Below are 20,379 nucleotides of genomic sequence, written 5' to 3'. Positions count from 1 at the left end.
TTGTGTTTTTTCTTATCTTTTTTTCCATCTTGTTAAAAATCTTAGACATCAACGTACATTCACTTTTATAATAAATTGTTATTAGAAACCTATCCTCATACTTGCTATGTATTTAATATAAATTTCATCGTGTTATCGTTATTGATCGTAATCTTTTTCTTGTTTTTCTTCATTTCTCTATTTACAACGACGTACCTACGAAATCATCTCGATCCCATTTTCACGCTCGATAAATCCGCGACGTTGTCAATTCGACGCGGTAAATCTAATTAATCGATCCTTTCATACTTTTCCCTTTCCCATCCCTGTTACTTTTCTTTCTTTCTCGTTACTGCCCTCTATTTATCTCACCCCCATTATACCCCCTGTCTCGAGAAGAGAGGAACAAGCCCTTTTCGCGTACGAATAGTCGCCTGCTGTGATCTCCACCCGCGAAGACCTCTAATCTCTTGACATTGTTCCAAAACACGCACACGAGAGGATAACACAATGAAATAGCGAAAATGAACGATAAAAATCGCAATGAAGGGGAGGTTCGAACGTCTTTGGATTAGAAAACTGTGAAACCTGTTCCTCGTTTTGTTCTTCGTGTATTTCTGCACGAAACGTGCCATCTGCAACGCGTCTACGTACTTATGCGTAACTGTATATCGGTCTGTGTACGCGATTAAGAGCGAAGACTAATCTTAACGCGCGATCTAATTAATCGTAATCTTCAGGTTCATCGACCTTATGATTATTCCTGTGTGTTTCTGTTATATCGGTGTCGTTAAACTTTCTATTATATCGATTATCTATATATACTTTCTACTAACGATTTAAATACCTTATTGGTACGATGCTTGTCCCTGTTCATGGTTACAAAAATAACTTTCGAGGAGCAGCGTTTCACGTTGTGGTCGGTAGTAGTGGTGGTGGTGGTGGTGGTGGTCGGGATTGGTGTTGCGGATGGATCGGAGGGTGCTTTCGGAGCGGATCGGTCGAAACGAAAAAAAAAAAGAAGAAAAGAAGAAAGATAAATGAAGGAGAGAAAAATAAAAAAATATTGCAGTGAGTGACCTTGTCTATTTTCTATCGATAGTTCGAGTCTATATTATTGTTATACTGTATTCATCTATCGTCCGTAAGAATGAGTACCATTCACATTGGATCTATGTAACTTTGCTGCATTGCTATTGCATTTATGTTTAATTGATTACGGGCTTTCATGCTGGCTCTGATTAATTCGATTAATTCGAGTCGATCGATAATTCGCCGCCCGGAGCAGTTCTATCGATACATCCACGATTCAAGACGCGCGTGCAACCGTGTTACATGGATCGTCGATCATGCCGATCGAAACGTAAACGCACTCTACTATTCGCGTCCCTTTACAAATGTACGTTACTGTATGTAATACCCTCTGAGACCCGCAAAGCGAACTTGTACGAGAAACGTTTTGTACAATCGTGTGTTAAATTACTTCTACTTCGTGTGAGAGGGTTAACGAATCGTATATACCTAAATGATATCGTGACGCTATAGTTGACGACTGATCTACGCAGAGGCGCTTCGAACGCTTTTCCTTACAATGGTGCAGGTGATTGTCTTTGGGTTTCGTTTTGCGGGTTGATCAGCGGCTCACAAACAATTCCACGTGTATACATGTGTGTGCGAACGAAAACGACTAGAGAGAAACTAAAAGAAACTGTCATCGTAGCAGCTATAGTTAACGAAACGAAAATATGATCATTTGTGAGAAATCTACATGCTAAGAATCGTGGAATCGTAGGTATCGTCGCGAACTGCTTTCTCGTAATCGATCGCTCGTACGTGTACGAAATTGCTATTGCGGTTAACACATGGGTAAAAAGTACAAACTGTAGACAGACGAACGGACAGACAGACAAACAGACGTGGATCGGAGGCATGTAATACTTAGGCTTACAATACTGTAATGGATAACATTATACACGCATTTAATTTCCATCGTTTCCCTCAACATTCCCGGCTGATCGTGGTCATTGATTTCCATTTTAATTGTCGCGTATAATTAAGGACGATGAACCATCAATGAACGATGAAAACGAGTCGGTCAATCGAGCAGCCATCAGAATACATCTTTTCTTTATTATCTACGATTCGGAATTGGGGTCTCTTTCTCTCTCTCTCTCTCTCTCTCTCTCTCTCTCCCTTGCGCTCTCATTAATCTTTCTTACATTCTCTCGCTCTGCCTTATACAATACGTAATTCTCTCCGCATATTCGTATTTACAATAATTCGTTACTCTAGTTGCCGTTCGGTCGAACTCTTTTTCCCGTGGCCAACGTGAAACGATCATTTGCTCGTTGTAGTTTCTTCCCTTCGCATCCTCGAGCCACGAATGCTCTTCGGTCGCTGTGTGTGCATTTTTACGCGCGCGGTAACAACTATGTGCACTTATTAAAGCTCCATTCACACTGGTGCTCACGGATCCATTTTTAAGACCAGATTGTATGTAATTATATTCGCCGTGTTGTTCGTATCGCCGATACAGAATCGGTAGATACGTTTGGTATATTGTGATTGGTCGATCGCCAAACTAGACGTCGGACGCAAAAACGATAATTTTGCATTCTGGAAGATGAAATGCGCGTAAATAAAGAGTTGTGTAAGTACGCAAGCAATAAAATAGCGCAATCGTAGCCGTGCGGCCAATCATCGAATGTATTGGCGGGAACGCAATTTTAAAGATTACAAGTTACGTTTATACGATACGATACGCGACATGCGCAAGATGCGCGCGCACTATATAATTAATTACCGGTACAATGTGTTCCGCGCGATAAAATCCGAGACACATAGTTGACGTTTGTCGTGTGATTATGGCAAAATTGTGTGATCGATAGAAATATGGATCCGTGATCGTGATCGAGCGAAACACGGGCTTACGGATACGTACAGGATACGTGTACAATGTTATACGTTAATGGGCGTTCGTAACGTAAAATCGGCTGCGATCGCAGCGTGAACAGAGCTTGAACGTTAGCGAAGAGGGCGTCGTTATCGACGTACGCGACAAATCAGAGCGGGATCGCGTGTAACGATCGTGACCACTGTGCATGTATACATGTAATCCCGTACGTTTTACAAATAAATGCGATTTGCATGCGCGTACGTTCGTCAGTACGCGGATGAAAACGAAATCTGCGTGGCGGTGAACAATAAATAGAGTATAAAAAAAAAAGAAAAAATAAAAACAGGAGAATCATAGGGACAACTGAAAAGAACGATGTACATAGCACAAAAGACGATACCGAAATCGACGAAATGAAACCGACCATCGCACGGCCAATTTATTGAAATAGCGAGCACACGTCGAAATAAGCACTCGAACGCGCGTGCTCGCGTGCGTTTTCGAGCAATACAGCACGAGAAGAAAATTAAAGAAAATAGAAGGAAACAACAAATGGCAGATCCGATGATGACAGGGGTCGAGAATTCATCGTTTTGCTCGCGTCATGTCGTTTCTTTTATCATTACCCCGCCGAATACGCAATTTATTCGCTATTAAATTTGATATTTTTTACTAGTAAATATAGAATATCGAGTGTGATTATTCGTAGCGTAATGATAGCGGATAATAAATATAATACAGATCTATAGATAAAGTTCGGTATGATACAACTATGATACAAAAATTGTTATTTCGTTCGCTCCGCGATCAGTCTCTCTCACGCATTACATACCATACTTTCGTTCGTTCGTTCGTTCGTTCGCCATTTCCCTTCGACGAACTCGGCTGAAGAGAGGAATTTTCGAATTTCTTCGCCGACAATACTTCACGTGTTCGCGAAAGTGTCACGATTGCGAGAACCGCGGGCGGAACTTACAAAAGTTTATCGCACCTTACACAGTTTTGTGACCTAACCAAATGGGCGATCTTTGCGTTCACGAATGTTCACATACGCCTCGGAATACACCCACACACGTCATACTCTGTCACACTCGGAAATTTTCACTCACGCTATATCGCACTCTTCCGTGTGTCATATAGAAGATTTTACCTAGTATACGGCACTCTCTTAAATTCCTCTGCCCCGAAGACGAGGCAAGAGCCACTTGTACATATTCATTAGGAATTTATTTACACGCGTGCTAATTATCCTGCTCGCGACTGTTTACGCAACCCGAACGACCCTCCGCCATGACTGTTTCCTTCGATAGATTTCGATCCGAATATTGGCGCGACCATCGCGACTAATCGCGGATTAACGTTTGATTCGATTATCGCAATAAGTCACGTGATTTGATCTGAAATCTTTAGTTAAACAAATGACGTATCTACATTTGCGCGGACGTGATACTGAAAATATTAACGGAAAAATGAGTGCTAAGTGATACATCTACTAAGATGGCAAGTTTTAAATCATACTAACCTAGTAAGTAATTGGTTCTCTATATACATATAAGTTTCTAAGTTAACTTAATCGTTTGACTTTTCAAGTACTATATTAATTCTCAAGCAATCGAGGCATAGATGACAGAGGACCGTTCGTCAACCAACGTCGATGTCAGTCGTACGATATCATTATCATTCGAAATCCTCACGCGCGAGGTTATGATATTTAAGCGAAACAACTTTCGCGCTTCTCTTCGACGGACGTATTTATTCACTATGCGGCGTATGCCTCGCTCGAGGATATTTAGCACGCTGTCCACGACTTCGTCCTCTTTCCTCGTATTTCCAATAAATACCTAGAATTAGCGTAATGATAAGAAGGACAACCAATACGACTACCATTTATAGTAGTGATAATAGTGGGCATACTATAATAGTGTCTAATAGTAGCGTTTCTCCTCGTTTCGTCTTTCTTCGTCTTTGTAATCTTACTATCTACGTCTTCGTTCTTCGTTTTCGAATAGTTTCAATATGGCGTTGCTGCTCGTGTGTCGTGCGTGTCTCTTCTCTTGACATTTACGTTTATTCTCTTTTTTATTATTTCTGCCAACTCTTCGTTCTTCTTATAACTCGCATCCTCTTTTATTTTCATTTAATTTTTCTTTTTTCTCTAAACCATTGTTGTTCGTTTTTGTCTTCGTTCCCTCCCGATTAAATTTTCTCGTTCTCTTTCTCTCTCGAGGCAGTCCGACCATAAATCGTGCGCGTTTTATTTTTCATTTATTTTTCACGATTGAGGGGCGGCCACGCGAGCGCGCGCGCGCACGCGTGCCTCAAGAAATTAATTAAACGTAGGATAATCACAGAAAAAGGGGTTTCGACGTATGGGATATACGTTCTCGTCGGTAGTGTTGTCGCTTCACCGTAATAATTGCGGCATGATCGCGCTGATAAACAGGCTTCCCGTCAACACCATCACCAGCTGGTAGTACCGATCTTGAACACGGCTGGAACTCGCCCCGTTGTAGGTCAATTCTTCGTTCTTCACAACTTCGTTCGGATGGTCCGAATATTCCTCTGTAGACAGAAAAAAATCAATTGTTATTTCCGGACAATAGCCATTCGATCGTTTATCGTAGCTATTAAAAAAAAAAAAAAAAAAAAACGTTTATCCGTTAACTTAATTGATTAACGTGGATTAATAAATGGAAATTTTTAATTGGGAATTCAGTTATCCGATGAAATAGAAGCGAATAGAAGTGCTTCTTGCATAATTTTGACAATGTAGAAATTAATACTTTACAGCGAGTAATTCCAAGATGCTAGATTTCTGTTAGCAATTATTAATACTTCGAGCTCCTGAGATTAATTTTATTTTTCTTTGTTATTTTTCCAATAAATAATCACGTTATTCTTCCAGAAAGGAGGTCAAGAACGTCTCTAAATTTCTCCTGTTCGAAATGAAACTTCCATGAGCTCCGTGGGAAAAAGTTGCTTCATTACCAGGGCTAGGAAACGCGGCGATATCGGAGCGGAAGCTTCAACTTCCATCTAGGTTCCGGCTTATTGGTGAGTACTTGGAGATTGTTGTACTTTTTGCTTCTGCTCGATACGAAACGCGTTGTAACAGATATACATCGTCGGTCACGAACCAAGTTGTAAATTTCGTGGGACGATTTTAATGCAGTGGAGAAATTCGAATCGTTGTTACAAAGGAAGGCGGAACGGGACCGACTCGAGTAATTTCAATTCAACACCTCCGGAACACGAATTCCCTGTTGCGTTTCGAGCCAAGCAGGTTGCCTCGTTAACGTCCGTGTCCTGGCTATCGATGGAATGCAAATGTGTGCATATCCGTGGCGCATTTTCAAGTCAAATTATCGTAGGTGACAACACAAGAAGGGCGACTAGACGACAGATGGTTGTCGAGAGAGTCACCTAGAATCGAGTCACCTACTGCGTTCGATTGTTCTCCATCTGGCACGCGTTTTGGGGACCGAAGGTGTTCCTTCGTTTATTAAGTTCTTTACTCTTAATTCTGTAAATAATTTCCTTCGTTCGCGGTATCAACTGACCTAACTTTTATATTCGATACTTTTCGATAATGACAGTTGGAGAATTATTAATTATACGAGAATGAGTATAGAACGTTTGATCTGAACACGAAAGATAAAGATAGGATCCTCGAGGTATGTTTCGGAAGTTTTACGTCCGATCAATCAATGCAATTTTCAACGTATTACTTTTTTCGATATTATTTGCAGGATGCATTAGTAGTGATAATAAGTAGAATGAGACATGACGGGGGACAATATAATTTTAAAACCTGTTAAAATTTATTTGCTCGTTATTTACTTTATCCGTTTCAATACGAGCAAACGATAAGCCAAATGAATTACGTAAAATGATTGTTTGGCACGCAGTGGACCGCCACGTTCAACTACATAACGGTAATTTAATAACCGAAGCGACGACGACTCTTCTCTTTGACTTTCGCACTCGCGTCCAGCTATCGTGAAAGAACGATGGAAAAGAAAGACTTTCGCGCGAATATGGACTCACGCTTGCTCCGATCGAAAAGAAGAAATATCAATTATGCGATGTTAATAACGAAGATATAAGGATATAGCGATGTAGCGATACAACGCGGTAATTCCTTTATCCTGAAAAAACGATTTACACAACGATAACGAGCGGTAAAATCGTCGAGTACGAGTGGTTTATCTTAATTTTATGCAACAGTAATCCCGATACGAAGCGATAATTATCAGTCGGACAAAACGAAAGTAACGATAAGGGACAGGGGATTTAGCGGCACAAGCTAAGTTAGAAAACACGTTCTCGCAAAATATAGAAGCGATCTGACGCAGTCGCGTCGTCGACTATTTTATTCGATGATGTTCGAATTTCTCATTACTCTATTCGATAATTAAATTGGAGCAACTCGGCGATGCTCGCAGATACATTATAGACGATCTAATTCGCGTCGATTAATAAAATGACCCTCCTCTTGCATGATTAATTTCGACGAGATGCGACGACGAGAGAGATTTCGCGTAAGAAAAGAGAATGAAAAAGAAGAAAGCAACGAAGGAACACAGAAAGGTAGAGAAAGAGAGAAGGATAAAAAAAGAAAAAAAATGAAAGAATCATTGGCCGAGATAATGGTCGCGAGGAGCATCGAGAAACTCGTTTCGCGGCAAAGAGAGCAGGTGGCAAGAGGCGGTGGGGCGCTGTGTTATACGTACTGTTCTTCTTCTTCTGGCCGATCGAGGTCTTGGGCGGCGAGGAGGACGGCGGTCCATTGTGAATCGGAGGCTGATGCGGATGCACAGGGTAGATGGCCGGAGGGGGTACGTGGGGCAGGGTCGGCGCCGCCGTGGCCGGTTGATGATGATCGTGATGATGATGAATGCTGCCCCCTGGGTAGAATCGATCTGGGCCGCCGTTCTTGACGACGCTCGGTGGTGGCGGGGGTGGTATTCCGACGGCTCCTCCACCCAAAACTGCGGTGCTGGTCGAGCTGCTGCTTGGCACGGTGCTGCTGGTTACAGCTACGGCTGAAAAATGACATAGATCAACGTTAACGTATTCCTCTTTCTCTAACGTTCTTATTACATCGTCATGTTCGCGAGGCACGACGCGACGACGCGACGTGCTTTCGAGAGAACCGTACGTACGACGTAGTCTCGTCTGGGCTGCATCGTGCGGCCAGAGCTATACTTTGTTGCGGCTATTGAATTTTAGCGTGTAATCTCCGCCAGTGATTTTTTTCCGCTGGTTCACGAGTTGCGTGCAATTTTCAGCCAGTCTCGATTACTGTTGTTACGCGCGCGCGAGCGCCCGTGCAACATCGTCGTTCACCGGCATTTCCAGCCGGATGATTTAGGATAACGTCGCGTCGACGAGCGTTTCGATTTTAACTCCGCAATCGCGGTCCAAATCGCGCATCGGTTTTGCGTAATTTTCAACAGGGGGATTCAACGACGGAGAACGCCACCGCCGTTCCACGATTGCTCGTAAACGGGACCGAGTGTCCGGTGAATCGACATCGATTTCAATTATCTATGTACATACTCGCGTTCGCCAGAGGTCGATATTTTAAAGCCGGCCCCCGAATCGAAATACAGGCGGTTATGATTGCGTCCGTTAAATTTTATTTAATCGCTCCGGCGATCATTCGCCGATGCCGATCGTACGTAATAATAGAATCGCGCGCAAACCGTTACAATCATAACCGTAAATGCGGTATCGTAAAAGTTTGATCGAACATCCGCGATGATCGCCACGGGAAAACGATGGGAACGTGAATTCTTGTTACTGCGTCCGATGTCCGTTTAAAACGTTTATGCAATATATAAAAGAAAAAAATAATCTTCTTTATTACGCGACTTTAAATCGAAATTTACGCGATTTGCGGTCGAAGTTCATTCCCGAAACTGATCGACTTTCGGCGATAAAGCGAAGAGAACAAAAAAGAAAAGAAAAAAAGGAAAAGAAAAGAAAAAAAAAACGTAATGAATGACAAATGCTTTATGTTCTCGGCCGAAATTCACAGGCACAAAGACCTCGGGGAGAATGAACTTCTACCGGTGGAATAAAGTCGAAGATTAATTTCGCATTTTCGCCGGCTAATTGCCGGCGTAAATGTCTTTCGCCGCGCAAAGCGCTCGCGGCGCAAAGCAGAGGAGCCAGCCTGAAATTTTCCGCGAGATTAACATTTCTCGCGGTTCGTGGCCGCTGATAGTAATCGTAGGGCATCGTACACGAGCGTCGGTGCTCACGGTCTGATCCCGCACCACAGCACAGTAGAAAGCCGCGGAAGGATTTCGAGGTCGGTGGAGAGCCTGCTGGAATCTTGAATGCCCGAGACACCGAACGGTGAAAGAGGAAAAGAGAGAAAGGGAGTTCAGAGTTCTCGGCCGGCGAAATAGCTAGTCATTACGGCGCATGAATCGTCTCCGACGAGTGTTGGGTCGGTGGTAGCGGGTAGGAGGCGGAGGAGGTGTTGGGAGGACGGTTGGAACGAATTAGGCAGAGAAGAGAACGGGCTAGAATGAAATAGTGGAATTTATTGTGTTCTGGGTCAGCGTTGGTCCTCTAACCGCAACAAATGGTGCGCACGGCTAAGAATTATAATTGATAGGGATTATTTAAGAGGGGAGGAGCACGGGCTGGCCGTCTGTACGAGCGGGAAAACAGAGAGGGGGATCGAGGGTGGATCGTGTTCGCAGCGGAAGATGAAGGAATCGGCGTAGACCGTCTGTCGTTACGAGTAGTCCTTCCCTTTGTAACTGATTAGGGGATAATGAATTTATGACACGGCCCTTCTTCCAATCGTTTCATCCACGAGTTTGGACGAAGGGAGCTCGCACGCTCAAGCGAAACCGTGAAGGTTTTAAACGTGATTTACACGCGAAATGAAAAGGCGGCGTAGACGACGTATACAACGACTATAATTTCAGATTATGATAATCGGACCCCATTAGAATACCGGTCGTACACGTGAAACGTGTACCTTTCGGTAGGTCAAAGGTTTTCGCACGTCGAAACGATTTCGGAATAGGAATATTTAAGGAATGCTCGCAAGTGGGACCGAAGGTGAAAACGCTGGCAAATTCGATCGTTTCTTTAATGCATGTGCATCAAACGTCTTTAAAAATTTCGCGTCAATGCGAATAGAAAAAATCGATATTAACAAGAAAATGGTGATATTTGTATCGGTGTTTACAATAAAACGAAGGATACTCACAATTGTTGCGCGATGTAGCCGATGACGACGAGGTGTCAGCCTCGTTGCGGCAGCACACCTTGAAGACCACCTTCATGTTGTTACTGGTGCATCGTCCACCGATGCGTTTATGAAGGTCGTCCTTGGACGAAGTGCTGATGAAATAGTAATCGTGGCCTGGCAGGAACTCTAGGCCTTCAGGTTGCGGTGTGAACGGCCTGAAGGTGATCGTGAAGTACATGGTCTTATACGGGTTGTTGCAAACTGCTATCACCCGTGGATTTGGATTCGTTATCCGACATGTTTCGTATTCCTCTTTAGACACCTGTGAAACGTACGATGCAGCTATAAGTTCCCGGTACCAATCGATTCGTCACGTTAGTTGTTCGTTACGTACGAGTCGAACGTCCTTCAATGTTTTCTTTATCGTTTTGTCGAGTCTATACAAACAAAGATTCTTTACAAAGATAAAGATAAAGACAGTTCTTTGCCATTCTTCGTAACGAATAGCCGCGAAAAAAGCTAATTTTCGTTCGTTCGTTAGTTCGTCGCTACCTAACCCACCCGCCCTCTCAAGATACGATTAGGGGGGGGGGGAGAAAGTATCTATTGTCGAGTTCGAACGAGACAATACGAGGAGGGTAGGATAAGATGATTAGATCTCGGCGATGATTCGCGACGTTTGCGTCGCAGCTTTTGGAAACTGCGCTGGAATCTCCGATAAAAGCAAGAACAGGCACGAAAGATTTTCACGATGCTAGCAACTATTTGATTTATGAAACTCTGTAATTTTCGTCTGAAGAACAAACATCGTTATCGGTCTCGTATATACGAGTTTCTCTAATTCGGGAATAATGGCGACACGGTAGTTTGTCATGAATATTTTTAAAAGCGGGTGAAATAGAGTTGGAACAGCCCCTCGAGGGCAACGCGATGTCAAGAGTTGGCTACGAGGCGGAAGTCGTTCTTGGGGGTCCGATATGAGCGAGTTAACGAACGAGTTTCGAGTAGCAGCAGCAGCTGTCTAAACAGCACGGAACGCCCTTTGACAATTTTTTATTTCGCATAATGGGTCGACAGACGTGTAACTCGATTTATCTGTTGGTCCCGCTATGGATGGCGGGACCGGGGTACACGCTCGGACTCGTGACAATCTTTCTACCAATGTCGAGGGCAAGATTCTTAGCATTACGATTCGATACGAAAGTACTTACGTTGTAAATAATATACTTCTCCGCGTCCTCGTCATACGTTCCTGGCTGGTACACAGGACATATTATGTTCACTTGATCGTACTCGAACGCCGCGTTGTTCTTGTTCACGTCTATTATGTGGTCTGTGTTGTCTATTCGAAATCTGTAACAGAAAACATTAATCATCGATATATATCTAATAATTCGACTCCCGTATCGCTGAATGAAATATAGGAAATCGTATACGCATAGTAAATAGGCGCAAACATTCATAGATACATACATACACGAATACAACGAGTAAGGAAGATCGAACGAAGTTGGAACAATAGTCGAGGGAAACATTTATATTTCCAACGCCTGGATCTGGACGCCGCTCAAAACGCATCAAGTAAAAAATTAATCGTCGGATATCATCGGCGCGATTAAATATATTAACAGTCACGTTTCACTCAGCGGTGTTTCTTTCGCCGCGGGATATCCTGCCGTTGCGAGTCGAGTACAATAGAATTCTGACTGGGTTTCCGCGTATCGGAAACAAGGCTATTCGTGAAACGTTCGCGAAATTCCAACGCCCCCGGAGGGTCCTCGGAAGGAATACACGGTTGCCCAGGGTCCGTCCGTCGGTAGCCAGGTCAGTAAAGAAAGAAAAAAGAAACGTCGCGGACTCGCCCTCGTAGGCAGGCACCCAATGTCAGATAGGCAGGCGCCCATGGTGTCGGGACCTCACGTAAGTGTACACTGTACATACAGAGAGAGAGAGAGAGAGAGAGAGTCTCTACACGAGCACGCACACACGCACGTGCTTGTTTATATGTATAGGATCGCTTGTATTACGTAGCTGAGTTCGCTGGATACTTGGCGAGGATGGAACGAAAGGTCGGCGAATGAGTAGGAAGGAAAGTAAGGAAGAAGGAGAAGAACAGGCAGAAGAAAAGGAGGAAGAAGCAGAAGAAGAAGTAGAAGAAGAAGAAGAAGAAGAAGAAGAAGAAGAAGGTGGAGAAGGTGGAGGACGGTTGCTATATAACCGGTTCTTTCCAACAGCGCTCACACACGCCAAATACACGAGTCTCTCCTACTCCACGTTGCACGGTGTATAGTAAAGTTTCCTGCTGTTCACACCGCCCTATTTTGGGTCTACGAATCGCCGCGCGAACTATTTTCTTGCTTCTCGCGGACGTTCCACTTGTTCCGTCCCGTATTTATTTTCTTTGCTTCTACCACGCTTTAGGTACGCGCCGTACGCTACCACGAGTATATTTGTTCTGTGTTACATAAATTAGGCGCGCGGGCGTATGTGATGCGCGCGTCCACGCGGGAATGTTAAGGCACAGACTGAAATACGGTTTTCCCTGTTTTCTCAGCGTCCAATCGGAGACGCGTCGTTCCTTTCTTCGACGTTCCATTTAATTTTATCGCGATGCTCTCCGTCATACGACTCTGCCCTTGCCCCGTTAACATTAGACTATCCCAGCGTTATCAGGTTGTACGCGCATACACGACGCATTTGGTGGGACCGTTATCGATGTTAAAATTCGCGAATACCCTTCCTTTTTCATAAAATGCCTCTTGTATTCCTCTTGTATTTCGCCTGTCGTCTTTGAAATTCTAATTACAGGCTACCTTTGACGAAAACCTTAAAAACTTTGAATTCCTTTTGTCTAGAAGGCTTCTGCTCGTAATTAGACCTCTAGTTAACAGAGTCTAACTTAAAAGCATGCTATTTAAAGTCTTAATAGCTGCAGTTCTAAACTCTAAAAAGTTCCATACGTCTAGAAATGTCCAACACCTGCACATCCACTACCCTTTATCTCTAAGACTTGCTGCTCGAGTTGAACTCTATTTACCCTTTCAAGTATACACATACGGTACTCTGGCAACACGTGTGTCTCGTATGCAAAGGCTGAGAGCGTCTAAAGTCTAAAGAGAAGCCTCGTCCGAGATGTACCCGTCGGTCGTACGCGAAGTCCGTGAAGCTCTCCGTGGCGGTAAAACGCGGGCGTCGAAAACGCGTCCCGACGTTTCGGAGCATTAACGGACAATCTCGTAAGTGGGCGTGTAAGGGCTCGAAAATTGGAAGGTAGGCCGGGCCTCGACCAAATTAACGTTTGGCGATAATATCCGCTCTCTCTTGGTGCCCCCATGTCGGTTCGTCGGCTCGGTACCCACCCTAAGCGTGCAACCAAACGCCAACAACCTCGGGAATCGAGGCACGCGCGCACACAACCATAGACGAAACCCATAGAAAGAAAAAAGGAGAGAGAGAGAGAGAGAGAGCGACCGTTGCACGATGGCAATTCGTGTGCGTTACGCGTGGGTGTATAGAACATTTCAGTCGCTGGCTGGCCATTCACGAATTTATTAGACACCGTATACGTACGATCGTGGCCCGAATTACTCGCGATAAAAGCACGGCGTGGCTCCTTTTGGTACTTTGGACCGGGCAGCTCGGTTTCCTCACGAAGGTTGATGTACCATGGCCGTCATGTTCCCCGGTCGTCGACGCGTTAATGGCCGCGATGCGCGGTGAATTGTGATGTATAAATTTACCGGGGCATTCGTTTTGAAGGGGGGAAAAAAAGATTCGCTTTGTATCTACCTTATTTCGCGTTCCAACTGTTCCAGTGAACGAGCTGAGATAAGAAGAATACGGCGGGAAGGAGAGAAATTTAAATAACCGAGATCTGTCTGAAATTTGTCCGTGACGGTAATTTGCTCACCTATCTGCATCGTCGGAGATTTTGTAATTCTTGTAAAAGATCTCTTTTTTTTCGCGCGCGCGAACGTTGATTTCGGATTTTTCATCTTTCATTTCATTTAGGCGTAATAAGATGCAAATTCAACGGTATAATGAGATATCGCGTGAAACTTGGTAGTTGTTACTCGGTTGTTCGTTCGGAACGAGATATCAATAGCGTGTCCGGTAATTCTATGCGAGAATCAGGACCCCTGGGAACGATTAACAAACTTCGTTTCTTGTAAAAACTTGTTGCTCCACGTCGAACGGTGTATGTTAATTACGACATGCAACACGCGTCGCTCTCTGGTCTATTTGTTATTTTAATCCTGGTACGAATTATATCCGATGAAAGGCTGTTATTGCATGTTACGGTACTTAGAACGTGATCCTTTTAAAGTCGGAGACGAACATCTTGCTACTCTTGCTGGTACAGCGAGCATAAAGGCGGTCTTGTATTATGATCGTCGACGATGTTATTGGTAGCCTCGATGTGTGATTTAAAGGTTTCCTCGGCGGGAATGGTGTCATTTGCATATACCTACGTATTCGTAGGATCTTCGAGGACCCTTGCATTAATGCGATACGTTGCTTTCGTTCTTAACAGTTCTTTTCTGGCCTTAGGTAAATAGTCGGTATGAATATGTATGGGGTGTCTTCAATGACCCCTCCAAACCTAAAAACCTATACGGTTGCGAATATCGCAGGTTTGCTTAGAAACACATTTTGCTTTTACTCGATACAGACGATAACACTATTTAATCATCGTTATCGTTGCTCTTCTTTTTTACGGATTTTTTCGAACGCTGATATTGGTATTTCTTTATGTACATTGAAAGATCAAACCGTTCATAAACCATGTTGAAGATAGATAGAGAAAACTGATAGTATAAGAAATATTATTTTTAGAATTTATCTTTGGAACACACGATACTTTATGTTATTCTCTTGTGCTAAAAAAAAAGAAAAAAAATTGTGGATGTAATATATCCATTCTCTGAGAAACTTAACGCGCATTATATCTAGGTAAAGATGAAAAACCTACAAAATCTCGTAGTCAAATTTCGATCATCGATTTACTCCGTTCACATTCCTAATTTCCGTCGATCGTATAAACACGTGTATCGCGGATATCCTATTAGCAGTCTAGTGGACCGTGTTGCTGCTAATTGCATTGTCGACTAAACACCTGTAAAATCCGCGAATTTCAGCGAAATTATTCGAGGGCCAATAACTGTTCGGCGTATCCTACCCCGAAAACCGTCTTCGTTAATTTCCACTACTGTCTGCTCGACACCAATCAACCAGCGAATAAAACGTGCGCAAGGGTCCTCGCCTAATTGGAACAGCGAAAAAGTGGGCGTGTACCGATCAAGGACCTCTATCGTTTCGGGACCTCTGGAAATTCTCGTCGATCGTTCAGCCAGACCAATTTTATACGTCACCCTTTCCTTTCCCAACTTCGTGTGCCGATCGACACGGTTCATTGGTCGGCGAACATATCCGTGTCTAACTTTTTTCTCGTTTCTCGACGAACGTTGGATGAAGCTCTATCGACACCTTCCCTCTTTCCAGCCATAGGAGAAGAAAATTAGCCACGATGCCTAAGAGTTATTCCAACCACGTGAATTATGCGAGATTCTTATCGACGTAATTACCGGCGTTCTTCGAGGAATCTAGGAATCTTGGAGCGTGGAGGAAGCAACGGAAACCGCGGGAATTCGCGTCAGCGTGTAAACGACACGCTCTTCTCGCCAACGAATCCTTTAATCGTCGATCCTTGACCCGCGTTTCATCACGTTAGGAGAGGGGAGATCCACGCGTGCATGGTATTATCCTAGCGAGGTGAACACCAAGCAAGGAACGTTTCGCAAACCGTTCAACGTCGTCGCGTCGTCCCGTGGAAGACGGGACAAAGAGTCGGTGAGAAACGTCGAGGAAACTATACCCACGTGTGTTAGAATGTGTGCGCTAGAGAGGAGGAAGGAAAAGCTGGAAACGTATGCCAGGGATAGTGCAAGCTTGGAAGAAATGGGGTGCGAGTGAGAAAGGACAATTGGAAGAGAAAAGCGAGAGAGTGTGAGATAGAGAAGAAACGAATAGAGAAGAGCAGGCTTATGCGCTAACTATAAGTGGGATATTCTGGCAGGAATATCAAAGCTGCGACTGCATCAAAGAGGGCGAACAGAGGGAGTAGGAAAGGGGAAAAGAGAGAGAGAGAGAGAGAGAGAGAGAGAGAGAGAAAACTGGGAAGAAAGCAAAACGACTATGAGGAAGCATTCTTGGACGTTACCGGCTTTGGGGCCATCGTTCGACTCTTTCATTCATCATGTTCATTCCTTAGACAAGCATTGTACCCGTATAATGCATATTTTTCCCTCTTCTTTCTATTTCGTCACCGACTCCAGGCTCGTGGTTCTAATGTCTGCGTGAATTAGTATTGAAAATTGACGGCGTGACTGAGAGACGTTAGGAATTATTTGAAAAAGTCGAAGCTTCGAACGATTCCTGATTTTTTGATTGGTCTCTTTTTTTCTTTCTCTTTCCTTATTCTCGGACAGATAGAATATCCAGGAATATCTTCGATCTTGTTTGTTTCGTGATAACTGACAGTATCGATCCAAGCATCGCCTGCCGATATCGAAAATATCGAACATTTTAAATTTCTTTAATTATCACAATACGTGATAACCCAATGTTTAAATCTTAAAAAATCCAGTGATTACTTTTGATAGAGTCGATCGATTCTTCGAAACGGTAACATCGAATAACCTTGCAACGTAGAGGAAACATCAATCGCGTTCGGGGCAAAGGTGTAACGTATCGGTTCTCTCGTTTGCACCTGCTTGTCTCCGCGACATCAAATACGCTCCATAATTGGTTCCCCTCGGCTGATCTTATTTTTACATCGTGCACACACTAAGCCTTTGTTCTTCCGGAGCTGGCAACCGCAGCCAGTTCTTCGGCGTTGAAAATCGACGTAAAACAGCCGCGAGACTACGGACCGAGTTTATTGTCGTCGTTTTTATGAGCGTAGATTTAACGAGTCCGAATGAACGCGGACCGTCCTCTATCAAGCTGATTTCCTCGATTCAGGCCATTGCTACACCGAAATCATCGTTTTATGCCTTGTAAAGCGTAACTATTTCCTCGAAGATTTCAAGAAGCTCTCGTAAATCAGCCCGAATTTAATCGTTGCCCTAAACGAATTCTTCTCTCAAACTGTGTTTTATAAAGACTGAGAGCCAACGATTTCGGACGGAATCCAACTCAATTCTAATACGGAATGTTACATCTCGTAAAAATAGTATTCGAGCCTTTGAAGATGAGGCTACCTGCCACTTCTTATAAATTAGGAATAACAAAACCAATCAATGATCGAAAAAGTACTCGATGATCGAAGAACACTTTGATCAAATAATATATTTCAAGGAAAACAGTAGCTTTATTTGTAGTTTTATTTGAAGAAAAAATATTTTACGACATTTCATGTGCATCGACGTAACAATTCACGTCAACGCAACTCGTCAGCGGTAGAAATATAAAGGCGGTAGCTGCGTGCACTGGATTTCCGTCGATCTATTTCTATCTCATAGGGGTCAGAAGCATTTTTGCCGAAACGTGGCCTGGTTCTTTAGCGGGGGCCCCTTCAACTTTTAAATAATTTATAAAAGAGCGCCGCTTGCATTCCCGCGGCTTTCCCTACCGTAACGAATTCCACGGTCTCGTGCCGTATTTATAATAACTTCCTGCAAGATGGTCCAGTATACAGCGCAGTCGGTCCATTTAATGCACGACATTAATGCGTTATGTAAAAGCAGTGCGGGTGATTCTCTTGTCGACGTCGCTGGGTAAGACCAGTCGTCGTGGTTGTCTTCGTCATCGTCTTCGTCGTCGTCGTCTGCGTCGTCGGCGGCGGCGTCTTTTCGTCTCTCCGTGCCATTAGAACGTGCCGGCGTTATTATTAGTTAACTTCAAATATTTATCGTATTCTTCCACCGACCATCCGCCCCCTCCTACCCATGAATTTTTCTCGTCTTCGATCTATTTTCGTATCCTGCGGATAATTCGAATCGTTTCCTGCTATCGTACTTTCTGCGGTTCCTGAATGTTACATATCTTTCGTCGTGTATCTTCTTATCATCGTGGACAATTTTTTACGAATTCGTTTAGAAATTCTAGCTCAATAGGCGCCACTCACGCAGCTGAAAATCGTATACAAAATCATTTGATAGCTGTTGATCCAGCAATCAGAGAAATTCGGACGTTTACACCGGTGGAAAAAACTTGCGGTTTAGGTACGTGAAAATGTTTCCTACTCTAATTACGTCGATCCACCGCAACTTTTTTCTTAACGGTGCCGATAATCCATCGGATTTACGAGCGCGGGAAAAGATAGGGGAAGAAACGATTCGCGTGAAAACAGAACAGGGAAGAAGACGAAACGAAAGTTAACGAGGCGCCTGGTAATTCTTCCTTCCCTCGGGGCAAAATTTTGTCCCGGCGCGAGCTCGCCCGTTAAAGAGCTGAACGATTGCGAATACGGAACCTGTTAGCGTTGATAATTTTACGGGATTCCGTCGTGACTGTTCTCGTCGAGTCGCAGTTAATCAGTTGTTTCGTCGACGACTTTTATACGATCGATCGATTCACCCTGATTTCGAGAGAACTGTGAATATTTAAAGATGCACGAAATTGTGACATGTCGATTTTCGAAGAGGAAACGACGAATCGTCCTCTGTTTTTTTTCTTAAAGACACGACCGAAACCGTGATGTTTGCGGTCGAAGCGTGCGGTTTACATTTACCGGGTCGATCGAATTTGCCGTCTATTTTCGGTTGCGGTCGATTTCTGACACTGAAAATTGACAGGCATCTTCGCTATGTACAATTACGATTTATGATTGCGTAGGTATCTTGTTCTTTTTTCTTTTTTGTATTTTGGTCGATGCATTGGAAATATGGTAAGTGTTTAAAGTAGATTCGATCGGCCGGATTGTATTTCGATCACTTGTCACGAGGTTCAAAGGAGCGGCAGTTTAAAAGTTAAAAAGCCCGCTTAAAATACAGCTCCATCAAACGGGTGGTCGTTAAAAAATCGGCGCTGTTTCGCGAAGATAAATCTCCGAGAGAAAATATAGCGCGTGCTTTATGAATGTAAAGGAGGGGACAAAGTGATTATCGTCGACGAGAGCATTTAGGAAATTTACGACGTTCGAAGACATCAGCGACGATTCTCCGTTCTTTCCAATATCAACTGTATTTCTTTTATTTTTTTTTTTTACAAAAAAAACCTCCTAACCGATCAAAATAACCGACACACGATCAAAAGAGAAAGATACATTACCTACGCCAAAGGAAAAAATTTCGACATCTACAGCACGATCTTTTGTCCCTGGAGCGCTCCAAATTAAATTACCACGTGTTATTCGAGATCGCAGACAATTCGAGGACGTTCGAGGACACGGGGTGAGGAAAAATCGACGAATTGGCGATTCTATTCGAGGTGGAAACTCGCTCGGGGTCGACACAGTCGATCGGTGGCGCACGAAACAGACAACACAGGATTCTGGTTTGCTGGCGTAGCGTGTGGCTTCTAACCGAAAGTTCATCGATCCACGCGTACCGCGACGTTGCGTCCTATTAAAAGCCGTGCACAGTGTACAAACGTTCTCGCCGTTCCACCTCCCTCGCGAGGCGTGGAATGGAGGCACTAAAGTGGCTAGACGGAGTGTCAGAGCCGGCCGAAGATCAGAGGGCCGCCGTTGAAAGAAATAGTCCGCCGGGGACATTATACCGCAGCCACGTCCGCGCACGTGTTTTCGGGGTTCCGTCTCGTAGCGTCGATTTATCAACCGCGTCGAAAGCCGCAACACGATCTTCTTCTCCCGTGGTCTGGCCGAATTTCCTTCAAACAGGTAACGATGCTTTTTTTCTTTTACGTATCGTGTTCGTTTAATACGAATTTATCGGAGGACGGTGTTGCTCGACGATTTATAGGTAGAGGAGAGGCTTTGAGTTTGGAGATTGGACGTAATCGTGTTTGCTTCGAGTCGAGAATATGGAATTTGGAAATTTGGGTAGCGCGGTATTTGAGTGGGTAGAGGATATTTGTCGTAATTACGTCTTGTTCTCTTCTTCGTCTCCGTTTATTCGTTTTTAAGTAGGTGACGTTACGGCTGATTGTAATATTTGTAAAAATTAGTTAGCGAGCCATTATATCATTCAGTGAGCAAATTACAGATATTGGTAAGTTCTTGTTGTGCAATGTCAAGTCGTTATACTCGTGGTAAGAGATTAGTTTAGATTTCATTTCAAAGGCAGGTTGTATACGTGTCAATTTTATTTAGAATTATCGC

At 43.8% G+C, this 20,379-nt stretch overlaps 1 protein-coding gene across 1 annotated transcript in view; it reads right to left on the bottom strand.

Moving 5' to 3' along the window:
* Nucleotides 1-1,045: 1,045 nt before the first annotated feature.
* Nucleotides 1,046-20,379, bottom strand: part of Ephrin (ephrin) — a 51,807-nt gene continuing 32,473 nt past the window's right edge. The window contains 4 exon segments of the mRNA XM_069115790.1: nt 1,046-5,437; nt 7,609-7,920; nt 10,113-10,416; nt 11,306-11,447. Coding sequence (XP_068971891.1) covers nt 5,280-5,437; nt 7,609-7,920; nt 10,113-10,416; nt 11,306-11,447 — 916 coding nt within the window. The 3' untranslated portion in view covers nt 1,046-5,279.

Source organism: Bombus flavifrons, chromosome 6 (genome assembly GCF_040668555.2).
Source record: "Bombus flavifrons isolate JBK064 chromosome 6, iyBomFlav1_principal, whole genome shotgun sequence".
NCBI lineage: Eukaryota > Metazoa > Arthropoda > Insecta > Hymenoptera > Apidae > Bombus > Bombus flavifrons.
The sequence above is the reverse complement of the archived record's forward strand: the minus strand, read 5'-3'. Positions and strand labels throughout refer to the sequence as shown.